Source organism: Oncorhynchus nerka, linkage group LG20 (genome assembly GCF_034236695.1).
Source record: "Oncorhynchus nerka isolate Pitt River linkage group LG20, Oner_Uvic_2.0, whole genome shotgun sequence".
In the NCBI taxonomy this organism is placed as follows: domain Eukaryota; kingdom Metazoa; phylum Chordata; class Actinopteri; order Salmoniformes; family Salmonidae; genus Oncorhynchus; species Oncorhynchus nerka.
The window spans coordinates 48597014-48617888 of record NC_088415.1 but is presented as its reverse complement, the minus strand read 5'-3'; the positions used below and the strand labels follow the sequence as shown (position 1 = coordinate 48617888).

At 44.7% G+C, this 20875-nt stretch overlaps 1 protein-coding gene across 3 annotated transcripts in view; it reads left to right on the top strand.

Moving 5' to 3' along the window:
* The window catches only part of LOC115101912 (agrin-like), a 492981-nt gene that overhangs the window by 323653 nt on the left and 148453 nt on the right, over positions 1-20875 (top strand). For all 3 annotated transcript variants that reach the window (XM_065005557.1, XM_065005556.1, XM_065005558.1), the window contains 2 exons: positions 17018-17215; positions 18557-18757. In XM_065005557.1, the coding sequence (XP_064861629.1) occupies positions 17018-17215; positions 18557-18757 (399 nt within the window). The remainder of the gene's footprint in view (positions 1-17017; positions 17216-18556; positions 18758-20875) is intronic.

The window sequence follows — 20875 nt, the reverse complement described above, 5'->3', positions numbered from 1 at the left end:
AGCCATGCTCCTACTGTTGAAATGGTGACTGAGTCATGAGTCTTTGTCTGCTCTCGAGCACCGGGGTAAAAATATCCTGGCTTCCGCCTGCACTCATTTCATTGCCTGTTTTCTTTTTCTTCCCTAAAGTTTGGTTAGTCCACTTGACGAAGCCATTTTAGCTAGACTTGTTAATGGCATCTCTAGTGCTCATTTTCCCATAAAGGGTCATTGATGATGGCAATGATTAACATTTTCCTTTTATCTACAAACTGTTTGTGCCCGTTTCTTCCATTCCATATCCTTTCATCTTAGTCATCAGCCAGAGTTCACTCTCTGCAGCTTTAGTTTGAATACAATTCTATTTTACTGTAGATGTGGTCTACGGCAGAGGCATATATCTGCACGGTAAGGAACATGTACAACTATGCCCAGACGTGAACAAATTCAGATAAATATTTACATCTCTCCACTTCTCTCTTCTCTTATAGGCTACTTAGTAAAGTTCATGCATGTTGCCTGCATGTAGCCATTTGGTCCTAAACAGGTAATAGCTTTTGATTTGATTGGATTAGGATCTCCATTAGCCGATGCCAATGGCGACAGCTAGTCTTACTGGGGTCCGACACATAACGGACAAAAGACTTTACATTTGACATACATTTAAAAACATTAACATGTAGTGTGTGTGTGTGTGTATCTATCAGTTACACATCCAGTACCAGTCAATAGTTTGGACACACCTACTCATTCAAGGGTTTTTGTTTATTTTTACTATTTTCTACATTGTAGAATAATAGTGAAGACATCAAAACTATGAAATAACACATATAGAATCATGTAGTAACCAAAAAAGTGTTAAACATATCAAAATAAATTTTCTATTTGAGATTTTTCAAATAGCCTCCCTTTGCATTGATGACAGCTTTGAACACTCTTGGCATTATCTCAGCCAGTTTCACCTGGAATGCTTTGTGGGAACTCTTGCAGGAGTTCCCACATATGCTGAGTACTTGTTGGCTGCTTTTCCTTCACTCTGCGGTCCGACTCATCCCAAACCATATCAATTTGTTTGAGGTCGGGAGATTGTGGAGGCCAGGCCATCTGATGCAGCACTCCATCACTCTCCTTCTTGGTAAAATAGCCCTTACACAGCCTGGAGGTGTGTTGTGTCATTGTCCTGTTAAAAAAATATATATATATAGTCCCACTAAGCCCAAACCAGATGGGATGGCGTATCGCTGCTGAATGTTGTGGTTGCCATGCTGGTTAAGCCTGCCTTGAATTCTAAATAAATCACAGACAGTGTCACCAGCAAAGCACCCCCACACCATCACACCTCCTCCTCCATGCTTTATGGTGGTAAATACACATGCGAAGATCATTCATTCACCCACACTGTGTCTCACAAATTTGGACTCCAGTCCAAAGGACAAATTTCTACCGGTCTAATGCTCCTGTTTCTTGACCTAAGCAAGTCTCTTCTTATTATTGGTGTCCTTTAGTAGTGGTGTCTTTGCAGCAATTCCACCATGAAGGCCTGATTCACACAGTCTCCTCTGAACAGTTGATGTTGAGATGTGTCTGTTACTTGAACTCTGAAGCATTTATTTGGGCTGCAATTTCTGAGGCTGGGAACTTCAATGAACTTATCCTTTGCAGCAGAGGTAACTCTGGGTCTTCCATTCCTGTGGTGGTCCTCATGAGTTCCAGTTTCATCATAGCGCTTGATGGTTTTTGCTGCACTTGAAGCAACTTTTTGAAGATTTTTGAAGCAAGTTCTTGAAATGTTCCATATTGACTGACGTTCATGTCTTAACTTCTTGCATGGAGCCATGCCGGATCCGGTAGCGTAATCATAGCCTCAAGCTCAATACCATAACGCAACGTTAACTATTCATGAAAATCGCAAATGAAATGAAATTAATATGCTAGCTCTCAAGCTTAGCCTTTTGTTAACAACACTGTCATCTCAGATTTTCAAAAATATGCTTCTCAAGCATAGCAAACTAGCATTTGTGTAACAGTACTGATAGCTAGCGTATCATTTAGCGTTAGCATCAGCAGGAAACATTTTCACAAAAACCAGCAAAAACATTCAAATAAATCATTTACCTTTGAAGAACTTCGGATGTTTTCAATGAGGAGACTCTCAGTTAGATAGCAATGTTCAGTTTTTCCTGAAATATTTTTTGTGCAGGAGAAATCGGTCCGTTTGGTGCGTCACGTTTGGCTACCAAAAAAAAACGAAAATTCAGTTATCCAAATGCCTAACTTATTTCCAAATTAACTCCATAATATCGACTGAAACATGGCAAACGTTGTTTAGAACCAATCCTCAAGGTGTTTTTCACATATCTCTTCAATGATGCACACTTCCAGGAACGATACTTCTCTGTCTGTTTTTTCATAGTAAAATTATTGCCACTGAGAATTACGCACCAACGTAGGCAAAGGACACCGGACGGGCCCCTGGCAAATGTAGTCTCTTATGGCCAATCTTCCAATGATATGCCTACAAATACGCCACAATGCTGCAGACATCTTGGACGAACGGCAGAGCGCATAAGCTTGTTCACAGCATATTCACAGCCATATAAGGAGACAATGGAAAACAGAGCCTCAAAAAACCTGCTCATTTCCTGTTTGAAGTTGCATCTTGGTTTCGCCTGTAGCATTAGTTCTGGGGCACTCACAGATAATATCTTTGCAGTTTTGTAGACGTCAGAGTTTTGTCTTTCCAAGGGTGTCAATTCCATGCATAGTCGAGCATCTTTTCGTGACAAAATATTGCGCTTAAAACGGGCACGTTTTTTTATCCAATAATGAAATAGCGCCCCCTAGCTTCAACTAGTTAAATTAATGATGGAATGTCATTTCTCTTTGATTATTTGAGCTGTTCTTGCCATAATATGGACTTGGTCTTTTACCAAATAGGGCAATCTTCGGAATACACCCCCTACCTTTTTACAACACAATAGAAACACATTAAGAAGGAAAGAAATTCCACAAATTAACTTTTAAGAAGGCACACCTGTTTATTGAAATGTATTCCAGGTGACTCATGAAGCTTGTTGAGAGAATGCCAAGGGTGTGCAAAGCTGTCATCAAGGCAAAGTTTGGCTTTTTGAAGAATCTCAAATATAAAATATATTTTGATTTGTTAAACACTTTTTTGGTTACTACATGATTCCATATATGTTATTTCATAGTTTTTTAAAAATCAACAAAAATCCTTGAATGAGTACGTGTTCTAAAACTTAGTGTACATTTTCAAACATTTCTAAACTTTGTCATTATGGGGTATTGTGTGTAGATTGATGAGGTTAAGGCTGTAAAATAACAAAATGTGAAAAAAGTAAAGGGGTCTGAATTAGAGGTCGACCGATTATGTTTTTTCAACACAGATACCGATACCGATTATTGGAAGACCAAAAAAAGTTGATTCTGATTAATCGTCCGATTTAAAAAAAATAATAATAATAAAAAAAATAATGTATATATTTATTAACAATACTGAATGAACACTTATTTTAACTTAATATAATACATCAATAAAATCCATTTAGCCTCAAATAAAAAATGAAACATTTGGTTTAAATAAATGCAAAAACAAAGTGTTGGAGAAGAAAGTAAGTGTAATATGTGCCATGTAAAAAAGCTAACGTTTAAGTTCCTTGCTCAGAACATGAGAACATATGAAAGCTGGTGGTTCCTTTTAACATGAGTCTTCAATATTCCCAGGTAAGAAGTTTTAGGTTGAGGTTATTATAGGAATTATAGGACTATTTCTCTCTATACCATTTGTATTTCATATACCTTTGACTATTGGATGTTATTATAGGTACTTTAGTATTGCCAGTGTAACAGTATAGCTTCCGTCCCTCTCCTCGCCCCTACCTGGGCTCGAACCAGGAACACATCGACAACAGCCACCAACGAAGCATCGTTACCCATCGCTCCACAAAAGCCGCGGCCCTTGCAGTGCAAGGGGAACAACTTCTCCAAGTCTCAGAGCGAGTGACGTTTGAAATGCTATTAACGCGCACCCCGCTAACTAGCTAGCCATTTCACATCGGTTACACCAACCTAATCTCCGGAGTTGATAGGCTTGAAGTCATAAACAGCGAAGAGCTGCTGGCAAACACACAAAAGTTCTGTTTGAATGAATGCTTACGAGCATTCTGCTGCTCAGTCAGACTGCTCTATCAAATATCAAATCATAGACTTAATTATAACATAATAACACACAGAAATATGAGCCTTAGGTCATTAATATGGTCAAATCTGGAAACTATCATTCTGAAAATAAAATGTTTATTCTTTCAGTGAAATATGGAACCGTTCCGTATTTTATCTAACGGATGGCATCCCTAAGTCTAAATATTGCTGTTACATTGTACATCCTTCAATGTTATGTCATAATTATGTACAATTCTGGTAATTTAATTACGGCCTTTGTTATGAATAAATGGACTTCACACAGTTCGCAATGAGCCAGCCAGCCCAAACTGCTGCATATACCCTCACTGCTTGCACGGAACGCAAGAGAAGTGACAATTTCCCTAGTTATAAGAAATTCATGTTAGCAGGCAATATTAACTAAATACAGTGAGGGAAAAAGGTATTTGATTCCCTGCTGATTTTGTACGTTTGCCCACCGACAAATAGTTTATTAGTCTATCATTTTAATGGTAGGTTTATTTGAACAGTGAGAGACAGAATAACAACAAAGAAATCCTGAAAAACGCTTGCCAAAAATGTTATAAATTGATTAGCATTTTAATGAGGGAAATAAGTATTTGACCCCTCTGCAAAACATGACTTAGTACTTGGTGGCAAAAACCTTGTTGGCAGTCACAGATGTCAGACGTTTCTTGTAGTTGGTCACCAGGTTTTGAACACATCTCAGGAGGAATTTTGTCCCACTCCTCTTTGCAGATCTTCTCCAAGTCATTAAGGTTTCCAGGCTGACGTTTGGCAACTCAAACCTTCAGCTCCTGCCACATATTTTCTATGGGATTAAGGTCTGGAGACTGGCTAGGCCACTCCAGGACCTTAAAACCTGTTAGGGCTACTAGTTCCCCTTTGGGAACTCACCCCACCCCCCCTGAGCTGTAATGTGGCGCAGGGAACGCAAGAAATAATCCTAAAAATATTTAACCTCCACAGAATCGCTTGAAAAATGGCTCAAATGAAAGATAAAGAAGTTATTTATCTACCCAGCAAGTCAGATTTCTAAAATGTTTTACGGCGAAAACATAGCACATATTTATGTCCAACCACCACTGCATACATACTTCATTAGCTTAGCCAAGTAGGAAAAAATATGCAATCAACAAACGCAGGATTAAAAGAAAAATAATTTCACTAACCTTTTGAAATCTTCATCAGATGACAGTAATATAACATGTTACACAGTACATTCATTTTTTTTCATTAATATGCAATATATATCCATAAATATCTGTTTACAATTATGCATCGTTCAAAAAATGCTACTCCAATGTCAGGAGAAATAAATAGCTCCGGCAGATAACGTCAGCAAACAAGGAATACACATCATAAACTTTGACTAAATATGCATGTTTTACATATGTATGGCAAGATAAACTTCTTCTAAATGCAATTGCTATGTTACAATTATTTTTAACGTTACATTTGGCGTTTACTAGGCTATAATAGAGAGTCGGCGCTCTCAGTTAGCATGCTGACTCCTCTATCATGGAGTCGGCAGAAACCCAAAATGAAGACGTAAATATTCCTTACCATGGCTGTTCTTGCTTCAGAAGACGTGGAAGGGTTAATACTCACCAAGTTAGCGTTCAGTTTGCAAGTCTGTGTCTTTCCGTTCTCAAACTAGACACTTTTCGGTCGAAATGTATGCAAATTTCAAGTGGCTGCGCACCAAAACGTCGAAAGTATACATTATATTTCGAGTAAACTTATCAAACTATGTTTATAATTAAGCCTTAGCATGTTATAAAGGTCTACAGCAATCGTGAGGGCGAACAGATTAGCACACGTTGTTCAGTCTGTCCTGGGAGAAAGAGAGAGAAATCTTCAGTCTCCCATTGGTGAATTTTTTTGTGCGTCACCGGGACGTTTGGTCACGCTGAACGTCTCGTGAGCACGTGATTCTCGCAGTTACAGGCCTCATCGAAAGCAGGCTTCACGCTGAAGACATAGAACGTGTTTCCATGGTTATAGCTCTTTGGGAAGTGTGTAAACAATGACGTCAAAGTGAGGGCAACTTTTCCCATTACAAGAGAGACTTTGGGAGAATGCATGCCCTGAGAGTTCTGCTTTAGCTAGAGACAAAATTTAAACGGTTTTATAAGCTTTAGAGTGTTTCCTATTCGATAACAATTTTTAATTGCATATATTAGCAACTTTTGACAAAAATTTATCATGGTTTATATGGGTGCCGAATTCCTCCAGAAGGGGCAGTATTCAGGGCTAGCCCCCTGTGCTTCTTCTTGAGCCACTCCTTTGTTGGCCTTGGCCGTGTGTTTTGGGTCATTGTCATGCTGGAATACCCATCCACAACCCATTTTCAATGCCCGGGCTGAGGGAAGGAGGTTCTCACCCAAGATTTGACGGTACATGGCCCCGTCCATCGTCCCTTTGATGCGGTGTTGTCCTTTCCCCTTAGCAGAAAAACACCCCCAAAGCATAATGTTTCCACCTCCATGTTTGATGGTGGGGATGGTGTTCTTGGGGTCATAGGCAGCATTCCTCCTCCTCCAAACACGGCGAGTTGAGTTGATGCCAAAGAGCTCCATTTTGGTCTCATCTGACCACAACACTTTCACCCAGTTGTCCTCTGAATCATTCAGATGTTCATTGGCAAACTTCAGATGGGCATGTATATGTGCTTTCTTGAGCAGGAGGACCTTGCGGGTGCTGCAGGATTTCAGTCCTTCACGGCGTAGTGTGTTACCAATTGTTTTCTTGGTGACTATGGTCCCAGCTGCCTTGAGATCATTGACAAGATCCTCCCGTGTAGTTCTGGGCTGATTCCTCACCGTTCTCATGATCATTGCAACTCCACGAGGTGAGATCTTGCATTGAGCCCCAGGCCGAGGGAGATTGACAGTTTCTTCCATTTGCGAATAATCGCACCAACTATTGTCACCTTCTCACCAAGCTGCTTGGCAATGGTCTTGTAGCCCATTCCAGCCTTGTGTAGGTCTACAATCTTGTCCCTGACATCCCCGGAGAGGTCTTTGGTCTTGGCCATGCTGGAGAGTTTGGAATCTGATTGATTGATTGCTTCTGTGAACAGGTGTCTTTTATACAGGTAACAAGCTGAGATTAGGAGCACCTGTATAAAAGACACCTGGGAGCCAGAAATATTTCTGATTGAGAGGGGGTCAAATACTTATTTCCCTCATTAAAATTCAAATCAATTTATAACATTTTTGACATTCGTTTTTCTGGATTTTTTTGTTGTTATTCTGTCTCTCACTGTTCAAATAAACCTACCATTAAAATTATAGACTGATCATTTCTTTGTCAGTGGGCAAACGTACAACATCAGCAGGGGATCAAATACTTTTTTTCCCTTACTGTATGCAGGTTTAAAAATATATACTTGTGTATTGATTTTAAAGAAAGGCATTGATGTTTATGGTTAGGTACATTGGTGCAACGACAGTGCTTTTTTCGCAAATGCCCTTGTTAAATCATCACCCGTTTGTCGAAGTAGGCTGTGATTCACTGAGAAATTAACAGGCACCGCATTGATTATATGCAACGCAGAACATGCTAGATAAACTATTAATATCATCAACCATTTGTAGTTAACGAGTGATTATGTTTAAGATTGATTGTTTTTTATAAGATAAGTTTAATGCTAGCTATCAACTTACCTTGGCTTCTTGCTGCCCTCGCGTAACAGGTAGTCAGCCTGCCATGCAGGCTCCTCGTGGAGTGCAATGTAAGGCAGGTGGTTAGAGCGTTGGACTAGTAACCGGAAGGTTGCAAAAACGAATCCCCAAGCTGACAAGGTAAAAATCTGTCGTTCTGCCCCTGAACTAGGCAGTTAACCCACCGTTCCGAGGCCGTCATTGAAAATAAGAATATGTTCCTAACCGACTTGCCTAGTTAAATAAAGGTGTAAAAAAAAAATAGGCAAATCTGTATTTTTGTTATGAAAACATGAATCGGCCATTCCGATTAATCGGTCAACCTCTAGTCTGAATACTTGCCGTAGGCACTGTGAACTCATTGATATGAACCTGGGAGAACTGCAAACTGTCCTTCAGGTCCTGGACCTCTCTGGTCAGGTCGTCCATTATTTTATTAGTTGGCAACTCCAGTATTTGGACAAAACACTTGAAGCTATTTTCTTGTTGTTGTAAAAACTGTTTGTAGTACTCTTTTTGTTTGTTCAAAATTTCTTTCACCTGTGATAAAGAGACACCGTTGTCCCCAACGGTACTTCCATCGGCTTTGGTCTATGTCTTGCTAGTAATTTAGGCTACGCTGTTACTCCTCACAGTTCCAGACAGGGCAGGTCACAGAGCAGATGGAAACAGCAAGAAACAACAGTGATTCAAACAGTCACACTTCCGGGGCAATCCGTGGTCCTATCTGCAAGGGATGTGGGCTGTGTACAAGCTGCTAAGGAAACCTGGCTAGCGTGACAGCTAGTTAATGTTAGTTAGAAGCTAGGCTAGCGTCTGTGCCAATAAGGGAACAATGAGCTAGTGCTCTGGAGAAAAATAGACCTAATATTGTTCCCTGCAATACAGTGAATGCCCTACACCTTATTGTGATGTTGTATGTTGACAATTATTTGAAAATAATTCTGTTTATTCGTAGTTATTTTGCAAAAGAAAGCCACAAAAAAGATACGTTTCAATGCATGCCACCGGAACTTGAACCCTAAAATAAAATACACTGCTCAAAAAAATAAAGGGAACACTTAAACAACACAATGTAACTCCAAATCAATCACACTTCTGTGAAATCAATCTGTCCACTTAGGAAGCAACACTGATTGACAATACATTTCACATGCTGTTGTGCAAATTTAATAGACAGGTGGAAATTATAGGCAATTAGCAAGACATCCCCCAATAAAGGAGTGGTTCTGCAGGTGGTGACCACAGACCACTTCTCAGTTCCTATTCTTCCTGGATGATGTTTTGGTCACTTTTGAATGCTGGCGGTGCTTTGACTCTAGTGGTAGCATGAGACGGAATCTACAACCCACACAAGTGGCTCAGGTAGTGCAGCTCATCCAGGATGACACATCAATGCGAGCTGTGGCAAGAAGGTTTGCTGTGTCTGTCAGCGTAGTGTCCAGAGCATGGAGGCGCTACCAGGAGACAGGCCAGTACATCAGGAAACGTGGAGGAGGCCGTAGGAGGGCAACAACCCAGCAGCGGGACAAACGGTCAGAAACCGACTCCACGAGGGAGGTATGAGGTCCCGACGTCCACAGGTGGGGGTTGTGCTTTACAGTCCAACACCGTGCAGGACGTTTGGCATTTGCCAGAGAACACCAAGATTGGCAAATTCGCCACTGGCGCCCTGTGCTCTTCACAGATGAAAGCAGGTTCACACTGAGCACATGTGACAGACGTGACAGAGTCTGGAGACGCCGTAGAGAACGTTCTGCTGCCTGCAACATCCTCCAGCATGACCGGTTTGGCAGTGGGTCAGTCATGGTGTGGGGTGGCATTTCTTTGGGGGGCCGCACAGCCCTCCATGTGCTTGCCAGAGGTAGCCTGACTGCCATTAGGTACCGAGATGAGATCCTCAGACCCCTTGTGGGACCATATGCTTGTGCGGTTGGCCCAGGGTTCCTCCTAATGGAAGACAATGCTAGACCTCATGTGGCTGGAGTGTGTCAGCAGTTCCTGCAAGAGGAAGACATTGATTCTATGGACTGGCCCACCCGTTCCCTAGACCTGAATCCAATTGAGCACATCTGGGACATCATGTCTCACTCCATCCACCAAAGCCACGTTGCACCACAGACTGTCCAGGAGTTGGCGGATGCTTTAGTCCAGGTCTGGGAGGAAATCCCTCAGGAGACCATCCGCCACCTCATCAGGAGCATGCCCAGGCGTTGTAGGGAGGTCATACAGGCACGTGGAGGCCACACACACTACTGAGCCTCATTTTTACTTGTTTTAAGGACATTACATCAAAGTTGGATCAGCCTGTAGTGTGGTTTTCCACTTTAATTTTGAGTGTGACTCCAAATCCAGACCTCCATGGGTTGATAAATTTGATTTCCATTGATCATTTTTGAGTGACTTTGTTGTCAGCACATTCAACTATGTAAAGAAAAAAGTATTTAATAAGAATATTTCATTCATTCAGATCTAGGATGTGTTATTTTAGTGTTCCCTTTATGAGCAGTGTAGTAAAATCAACGCAATGTTATCGCATAAAACTGACTCATCACCATAGTACAAAAAGAGGGGTTGCAATTTCAGCCAATCACGCACATTTACCTCATAATATGGTTGAATCAAGTCACACTTCAACAAACGTTTTCACTCGTCAGCGCAAATTGGACAAAATCATTGCATGTTGCCATGCATATTGTCAGAATTGCAGCAGCAAAATCAAGTGTTTTTGCCAGCAAATATCACAAAACATCTCTGAAATTTCCTGGAGGGAACAATAATGCAGAGTAATAGAGATGCCTGAGGCCCTTTATCAGCCATTAACACAGACTGCCAATACCCTAGCCACTGTTAGCCACCGTGTGCAGTTACATCTGCCACCACCAGCACACAGAGAGAGATGACATTTGCCTGGCTTGGCTTAGCACAGTTACGCTAGCTCTCCGCTTGCTCTACCCCCTGTTTCAACTCGAGTTTCATGTTTAATCCATTGCAGTGTTGCTGGCAGGGGGGCCAATGTGACTCCACTATTATTTCCTCCCTTCCAAATTGGAATCTATGCGCATAAGGATGTATTCCAATGGGAAATGCAGCAAAAGGAATGTGTGAGCCGGGTGGGCAAACTCAACTGTGTTCATGCTGCCAGCGTTAGGTAGACAGGTCTCGCCGTGGCGCCGCCGGGGGGTAATGAATAGTCTTCATTTAAAAAGGCGAGGAAGAATCGGGCCTTTCCATGTTTGTGTAACACAGCACACACACACACAGCACTATGGATGGCAGTGAGTCCACACAGAAACAGGAGTCAGCGAAACAGGGCAATAAAAGTGGCAGGCGGGCAGTGCTTGGCGAGGCTCTAGGAATGATGATGGTGATCTGGTTTATTCTGGGCTGTTTGCACTGCTTTACACAAGCCTCTTCAAACTCCACTGAGTCATCACCTCCCTCCGTCTCCACTATTATCTGGCTTAATTATCACGGCCCGTTCATGTCACTGGCATACTGGGTGAGGGTAGATAAGTGTGTGTGTGTGTGTGGCCTATATGCATGGTCATAATTAGATTTTTCTTTTGAAAAGAGGATGTAAAACCTGTGCTAGGGGAAATAGTCATCTTTACTGCTCCGGTGCGGTCTGATAGTGAGAAGTTACATGTTTTATTATTCTGTTGTATTTCCTCCTCCCGGGTGGCGGGTGACCTTGTGTATCTGGCTGGCTGGACGAGGCAGAGACACGCATGCTAAAAGACCACAGATATCAGTCGCTCCGAAAGGCACTTTCTATATATAGATGAGAGGAGAGAGAAGTCATTTTTTGAACAGAAAAAAACACGTGTGTTTCACAGTTGCTGCAAACAATGCATACTTTACTCGTTGTCAGGAAGTTAAGAGGAGAGGTAAATAAAGGGAGGAGAGGAGGGACAGAACAATAGGAATAGTAGATGGTATAATATGAGAATATAAGCAGGCAACAGAGAGGGAGAGACATGAGAGGACATTTACATTTACATTTAAGTCATTTAGCAGACGCTCTTATCCAGAGCGACTTACAAATTGGAGGAAGTTAAAAGAGGAGAGGTAAAGAAAGGGAGGAGAGGAGGGACAGAGCGATAGTAATAGTAGATGGTATAATATGAGAATATAAGCAGGCAACAGAGAGGGAGAGACATGAGAGGAGTGGGGAGGAAGTTAAAGAGGAGAGGTAAATAAAGGGAGGAGAGGAGGGACAGAGCGATAGTAATAGTAGATGGTATAATATGAGAATATAAGCAGGCAACAGAGAGGGAGAGACATGAGAGGAGTGGGGAGGAAGTTAAAAGAGGAGAGGTAAATAAAGGGAGGAGAGGAGGGACAGAGCGATAGTAATAGTAGATGGTATAATATGAGAATATAAGCAGGCAACAGAGAGGGAGAGACATGAGAGGAGTGGGGAGGAAGTTAAAAGAGGAGAGGTAAATAAAGGGAGGAGAGGAGGGACAGAGTGATAGTAATAGTAGATGGTATAATATGAGAATATAAGCAGGCAACAGAGAGGGAGAGACATGAGAGGAGTGGGGAGGAAGTTAAAAGAGGAGAGGTAAATCAAGGGAGGAGAGGAGGGACAGAGTGATAGTAATAGAGCAGACACTGGGAGGTCGGCTGGGGACTATTTTATCGGCTGGGGACTATATTTTATCGGCTGGGCTATTTTAGAGCCCTTCACTAAATAAACGTCTCTCGTTCTCTTCGTGTTATAGAACAACTCCTCCCTCCATCCCCGGTTGTAGCTCATGTCTCCTGGACTATTATTATTAGTCTGAGAGGATGTGTAACGTTCTGAGGCTGGAGAGGCTCTTTAGCTTTTAGTTTCCCCACCGTCTCGCTCTCTATCCATCACTCAAAATGGCTGTCTCCTCAAGGCCACTTTTTACAACCCCCCCCCGTCAGACACGTCGCCCCACCGCGTTAATGCTGTTAGTGCTAGCTATCAAGGCCCTATGTATACAGCCAATAAGGCAGCCCGGTTGGGTCCGGTTAGCTGGGTGTGTCCCGATCAGCCGACACCAAAGACCGGCAGCACTGGCTGGAACAGAGGGAGCCAGGAGGAGGGAGATGAAGAAGCGAAGCCTTTTATTGGGACACGGGCCCTGATAAAGGACGACACTCGCCGTGATTTATAGCCCTTGAGTCCGGCGCGCCGGTGTCACAGTGATCTCCATCACCGCCGGCTGCCACCTCAACCACATTTTATTTTTGGGGTGACTGCATGTATATTTGAATCAGGCCCCTAGGCCGGGATAACCGAGTGCCTGTGCAACACGGGCTGATTTCCTGACTTAATTCATATGTAAAAGGTGTAATTAACAGGTTAATAACACAGGGGAGGGGGAGTTTCCCATCATTGATATACTCAACGTGTCGGTAGTAGGCAATGCAAAGCAGAGGGTAAGAAACTGAATGGAAAACAAGCAAAGGATCAGACTAAATGGAATCTGGAAAGAGAGGATTCTTGTCAGTATTCTCAGTCCAGATCATCCACTGAAACGTGCAGATGTGTAAAGTCTGCAGGCCATCTGGGGGCCTCTTGACATGACCAGCCTTTCGAGGGGGGTTAGGTAAAAACATGGCATCATGGTAACACCACGGTTGTGGTTCTATCTGTCCCCTCTCTCTTTTTCTTACTCACCAACTCACTCACTTACTAAATTCCCTGACACACATACAGTGGGGAAAACAAGTTATCATATTTAGTCAGCCACCAATTGTGCATGTTCTCCCACTTAAAAAGATGAGAGAGGCCTGTCATTTTCATCATAGGTGCACTTCAACTATGACAGACAAAATGAGAAAAAAATCCAGAAAATCACATTGTAGGATTTTTAATGTATTTGCAAATTATGGTGGAAAATAAGTATTTAGTCAATAACAAAAGTTTATCTCAATACTTTGTTATATACCATTTGTTGGCAATGACAGAGGTCAAAGGTTTTCCGTAAGTCTTCACAAGGTTTTCACACACTGTTGCTGTTATTTTGGCCCATTCCTCCATGCAGATCTCCTCTAGAGCAGTGATGTTTTGGGGCTGCTGCTGGGCAACACGGACTTTCAACTCCCTCCAAAGATTTTCTATGGGGTTGAGATCTGGCTAGGCCACTCCAGGACCTTGAAATGCTTCTTACGAAGCCACTCTTTCATTGCCCGGGCGGTGTGTTTGGGATCATTGTCATGCTGAAAGACCCAGCCACGTTTTATCTTCAATGCCCTTGCTGATGGAAGGAGGTTTTCACTTAAAATCTCACGATACATGGCCCTATTCATTCTTTCCTTTACACGGATCAGTCGTCCTGGTCCCTTTGCAGAAAAACCCCCAAAGCATGATGTTTCCACCCCCATGCTTCACAGTAGGTACGGTGTTCTTTGGATGCAACTTAGCATACTTTGTCCTCCAAACACGACGAGTTGAGTTTTTACCAAAAAGCTATATTTTGGTTTCATCTGACCATGTGACATTCTCCCAATCTTCTTCTGGATCATCCAAATGCTCTCTAGCAAACTTCAGACGGGCCTGGACATGTACTGGCTTAAGCCGGGTGTAACGGTTTTCTTTAGGTGAAGTAGAGGCGGACCAAAACGCAGCAAGGTGGTTATTCATGTTCTTTAATAAAAACACTAGACATGAATAAACTAACAAAAACAATAAATGTGGAAAACCAAAAACAGCCCTATCTGGTGCAAAACACAGAGACAGGAACAATCACCCACAAACACACAGTGAAACCCAGGCTACCTAAATATGGTTCCCAATCAGAGACAATGACTAACACCTGCCTCTGATTGAGAACCATATCAGGCCAGACATAGAAATAGACAAACAAGACATCCAACATAGAATGCCCACTCAAGTTTTGCGTCCGGAGTCCGCACCTTGTCACACCCTGACCAACCAAAACATTGAAACATACAAAGCAAACTATGGTCAGGGTGTGACAGTCCCCCCCAAGGTGCGGACTCCGGCCGCAAAACCTGAACCTATTGGGAAGGGTCTGGGTGGGCATCTGTCCGCAGTGGCGGCTCTGGTGCTGGACGTGGCCCCCACTTCACCGTAGTCTTAGTCCCCCACCTTGTCCGCTTCCGTGGCCTCCTAGCCACGGCGACCCTACTTAATGACACTGGACTGAGGGGCAGCTCGGGACAGAGGGGCAGCTGCTCGGGACAGAGGGGCAGCTGCTCGGGACAGAGGGGCAGCTGCTCGGGCAGAGGGGCAGCTGCTCGGGGCAGAGGGGCAGCTGCTCGGGGCAGAGGGGCAGCTGCTCGGGGCAGAGTGGCAGCTCTGGCGCCTCTGGGCTGAGGGTCTCTGGCGCCTCTGGGCTGAGGGTCTCTGGCGCCTCTGGGCTGAAGGGCTCCGGCGCCTCTGGACTGAGGGGCTCCGGCAGCTCTGGGCAGGGGGGCTCCGGCAGCTCTGGGCAGAGGGGCTCCGGCAGCTCTGGGCAGAGGGGCTCCGGCAGCGCTGGGCAGGGGGGCTCCGGCAGCTCTGGGCAGAGGGGCTCCGGCAGCTCTGGACTGGAGGAAAGCTCTGGTAACGCCGGAGAAGCGGGAGCACCTGTAAGGATGAGCCGGAGAGACAGCCTGGTGTGGGGGGCTGCCACCGGAGGGCTGGTGCGTGGAGGTGGTGACGGATAGACCGGACCGTGCAGGCGCACTGGAGCACTTGAGCACCGAGCCTGCCCAACCTTACCCGGTTGAATGGTCCCGGTCGCCCTGCCAGTGCGGCGAGGTGGAATAGCCCGCACTGGGCTATGCAGGCGAACCGGGGACACCGTGCGCAAGGCTGGTGCCATGTAAGCCGGCACAAGGAGATGCACTGGAGACCAGCTGCGTAGAGCCGGCTTCATGGCACTTGGCTCGATGCCCACTCTAGCCCGGCCGATACACGGAGCTGGAATGTACCGCACCGGGCTATGCACCCGCACTGGGGACACCGTGCGCTTCACAGCATAACACGGTGCCTGTCCGGTCTCTCTAGCCCCCCGGTAAGCACAGGAAGTTGGCTCAGGTCTCCTACCTGGCTTCGCCACACTTCCTGTGTGGCCCCCAAGAAATCTTTGGGGCTGACTCTCGGGCTTCCTACCACGCCGCCATGCTTGCTTCTCCAACTCCATTCTTCTATACCCCTCCTCGCACTGCTCCAGCGAATCCCAGGCGGGCTCCGGCACTCCTCCTTGGGTCGACCGCCCACCTGTCTATTTCCTCCCAAGTAGTATAGTCCAGACATTGCTGCCTCTCCTGCTGTTGCCCGTTACCACGCCGCTTGGTCCTGTTGTGGTGGGTGATTCTGTAACGGTTTTCTTTAGGTGAAGTAGAGGCGCAGCGTGGTGGTTATTCATGTTCTTTAATAAAAACACTAGACAAACAAGACATCCAACATAGAATGCCCACTCAGATCACACCCTGACCAACCAAAACATAGAAACATACAAAGCAAATTATGGTCAGGGTGTGACACCCCCAGGTCTGGCACTGCAGGATTTGAGTCCCTGGCGGCGTAGTTTGTTACTGATGGTAGGCTTTGTTACTTTGGTCCCAGCCCCCTGCAGGTCATTCAGTAGGTGAGGGGTGAGATCTTGCGTGGAGCCCCAGATCGAGGGAGATTATCAGTGGTCTTGTGTGTCTTCCATTTCCTAATAATTGCTCCCACAGTTGATTTCTTCAAACCAAGCTGCTTACCTATTGCAGATTCAGTCTTCCCAGCCTGGTGCTGTTCTACAATTTTGTTTCTGGTGTCCTTTGACAGCTCTTTGGTCTTGGCCATAGTGGAGTTTGGAGTGTGACTGTTTGAGGTTGTGGACAGGTGTCTTTTATACCGATAACAAGTTCAAACAGGTGCCATTAATACAGGTAACGAGTGGAGGACAGAGGAGCCTCTAAAAGAAGAAGTTACAGGTCTGTGAGAGCCAGAAATCTTGCTTGTTTGTAGGTGACCAAATACCTATTTTCCACCATAATTTGCAAATAAATTCATAAAAAATCGTACAATGTCATTTTCTGTGGGAGAACTTGCACAATTGGTGGCTGACTAAATACTTTTTTGCCCCAATGTACATATACACACACATTCTCTTTCTCTCCCCATGTTACCCATACTGGTCTTATGTACTCCCTCAGACCCTAACTCTCTCCTACCTGTCTCCCTCCAGACGAGGCGTGTGCCAACTGTTCATTCGGGGCGATCTGCGACGGGCAGTCGGGCAGCTGTGTGTGCCCACAAGAGTGCGTGGAGTCCCACCAACCGGTGTGCGGCAGCGACGGCTCCACCTATGACAGCGAGTGTGAGCTCCACGTGCGCGCCTGTACCAAGCAGCTTGACCTGCGTGTGCTCGCCCAAGGAGAATGCAGTGAGTAATGCTACCGCCAAGTGTGTGTGTGCTGCGTCTGTGTGCCTGTCTGTTCCTACCAGCAGTGTGGTGGTACAAATATACTATATAAACGCAACATGCAACAATTTCAAAGTTTTTCATTGAGTTACTGTTCACATCAGGAAATAAGTCAATTGAAATGAATAAATAAGACCCTAATCTATGGATTGGAAACACAGATACGGTTGGTAACAGATCCCTTTATCTTTTAAGTAGGGTCGTGGATCAGAACACCAGTCAGTATCTGGTGTGACCACCATTTGCCTCATGCAGCACGACACATCTCCTTCACATAGAGTTGATCAGGCTGTTGATTGTGGAATGTTGTCCCACTCCTCTTCAATGGCTGTGTGAAGTTGCTGGATAGTGGCAGGAACTGTAAAATGCTGTCGTACACGTCGATCTAGAGCATCTCAAACATGCTCAATGGGTGACGTGTCTGGTGAGTATGCAGGCCATGGAAGAACTGGGACATTTTCAGCTTCCAGGAATTGAGTACAGACCCTTGTGTCATGGGTCTGTGCATTATCATGCTGAAACATGAGAGGATGGCTGCAGATGAATGGCACGACAATGGATCAGGATCTCGTCACGGTATCTCTGTGCATTCAAATTGATAAAATGCAATTGTGTTCATTGTCCGTATCTTATGCCTGCCCATACCATAACCCCACCGACACCATGGGGCACTCTGTTCACAACGTTCACATCAGCAAACCACTCACCCACACAACACCATACATGTGGTCTGCAGTTGTGAGGCCGGTTGGACGGACTGCCAAGTTCTCTAAAACGACGGTGGAGGCGGCTTATGGTAGACAAATGAACATTAAATGATCTGGCAACAGCTCTAGTGGACATACCCGCAGTCAGGATGCCAAATGCATGCTCTCTCAAAACTTGAGACATCTTTAGCATTGTGTGGTGTGACATTTTAGAGTGGCCTTTTATTGTCCCCAGCACAAGGAGCACCTGTGTGATGATCATGCTGTTTAATCAGTTTGTTGATATGCCACACCTGTCAGGTGGATGGATTATCTTTGCAAAGGAGAAATGCTCACTAATAGAGATGGAAAAAACTGTGTGCAAAACATTTGAGAGAAATAAGCTTTTTGTGTATGGAACATTTCTGGGATCTTTTATTTCAGCTCATGAAACATGTGACCAACACTTTACATGTTGCGTTTATATTTCTGTGCAGTGTCTATGTCTTATTAAAGTAATGTACCTGTATCTCTGTTGTATTTTTATTTTAGCAGGGATATTCTTTCTTCATGATTCCACTGCATAGTCACCTATAACCCTTATGTGTGTTTACAGAGACCTGTGGCAGCGCTGTGTGTGCCTGGGGGGCCCAATGCATCCAGAACAAGTGCGAGTGCACGCAGTGCCAGGGCCAGGCTTTCTCGCCTGTGTGTGGCAGCGACGGCATGACCTATGACAACACTTGCGAGCTGGGCTTGGCATCCTGCGTCCTCAAGAAGAAGATCGAGGTGGCCAAGCTCGGCAGCTGCGAAGAAGGTAGGCATTAGGAAATATAAACTGTTTTTAATAATATTTTCTTTCCATTGACATTTGTCATTGTCCACTTTGTTTTGGTAGCTACTGTTGTTAGCTGGTGATGTTGATCAATCCCTATTGATACTGTAAGTATCTCCTATTGTCAGGAAAAAATGTACTTGTGGCCACTACTGATTTGGGAAGAGAAAATCGAAACTATGAGGCACAGAGTGCTTTTTAAACATGACTTGCTTCATAAGTAGCAGCCTAGTTCACAATGTCAATCCTTTGTGGATCTACTGGCACAGTTCCAGAGGTTCTACTGCTCTCCTCTGTCCTACTAGCACAGTTCCAGAGGTTCTACTGCTCTCCTCTGTCCTACTAGCACAGTTCCAGAGGTTCTACTGCTCTCCTCTGTCCTACTAGCACAGTTCCAGAGGTTCTACTGCTCTCCTCTGTCCTACTCGCACAGTTCCAGAGGTTCTACTGCTCTCCTCTGTCCTACTAGCACAGTTACAGAGGTTCTACTGCTCTCCTCTGTCCTACTCGCACAGTTCCAGAGGTTCTACTGCTCTCCTCTGTCCTACTAGCATAGTTCCAGAGGTTCTACTGCTCTCCTCTGTCCTACTAGCACAGTTCCAGAGGTTATACTGCTCCCCTCTGTCCTGCTAGCACAGTTCCAGAGGTTCTACTGCTCTCCTCTGTCCTACTAGCACAGTTACAGAGGTTCTACTGCTCCCTCTGTCCTACTAGCACAGTTCCAGAGGTTCTACTGCTCTCCTCTGTCCTACTAGCACAGTTCCAGAGGTTCTACTGCTCTCCTCTGTCCTACTAGCACAGTTCCAGAGGTTCTACTGCTCTCCTCTGTCCTACTAGCACAGTTCCAGAGGTTCTACTGCTCCCCTCTGTCCTGCTAGCACAGTTCCAGAGGTTCTACTGCTCTCCTCTGTCCTACTAGCACAGTTACAGAGGTTCTACTGCTCCCTCTGTCCTACTAGCACAGTTCCAGAGGTTCTACTGCTCTCCTCTGTCCTACTAGCACAGTTCCAGAGGTTCTACTGCTCTCCTCTGTCCTACTGGCACAGTTACAGAGGTTCTACTGCTCTCCTCTGTCCTACTAGCACAGTTACAGAGGTTATACTGCTCTCCTCTGCCCTATTGGCACAGTTCCAGAGGTTCTACTGCTCCCCTCTGTACTACTGGCACAGTTCCAGAGGTTCTATTGCTCCCGTCTGTGACAATCAGCTCTCTCTCTCTCTCTGTGTCTTTGTCACCGTATGGTTGTCATGCATACAACGTCAGCGATAGTCCCTTGTGGCCAGACGTAGTCACCGTCACCGATACTATCGTCTGAGGAAGTGTGAACGCGGAGCAAATTTCACTTGCCAGAAATTCTGAGAGCGATGGAGAAGGGGAAAATAGACAAGGGGAGATATGGAGAGGTGGATAGGGAGAAAATTGAGAGATGGTGAGTTAGAAAGAGGGGGAGATAAAGATATAGGGATGGAAGGGTGGAGAAAGAGCTATGTAGATGGAGGGACTGAGAGATGGACAGAGGGAGGAAGGGGGGGTAAATGGGTGAGAGTAGTCTGTCCTGGGTTTTCTCTCCCTCTCACTGAGCCACTGAGCCATTATCTAGCTCTGTTCGCCAGCTGTTAACTCCCAGCAGGTTGTGGTCGATTTAAAATAATCTCATTGACTGAATTGAGTAACCTTTTGTATGTGTAGCAGAAAGAAATGTGCCATGATACACACACACTGCACATATAGTACACACGTGGGCACACAAACACACTGTGCCCCATATCATCATTATAATCACAAGCAGTACCTATAGTATATACACACACATTCAGAGACACACACAAACACACTGTGCCCCATATCATCACTATAATCACAAGCAGCACCTATAGTATATTCACACACATTCAGAGACACACACAAACACACTGTGCCCCATATAATCATTATAATCACAAGCAGCACCTGTAGTATATACACACACATTCAGAGACACACACAAACACACTGTGCACCATATCATCATTATAATCACAAGCAGCACCTACAGTATATACACACACATTCAGAGACACACACAAACACACTGTGCCCCATATCATCATTATAATCACA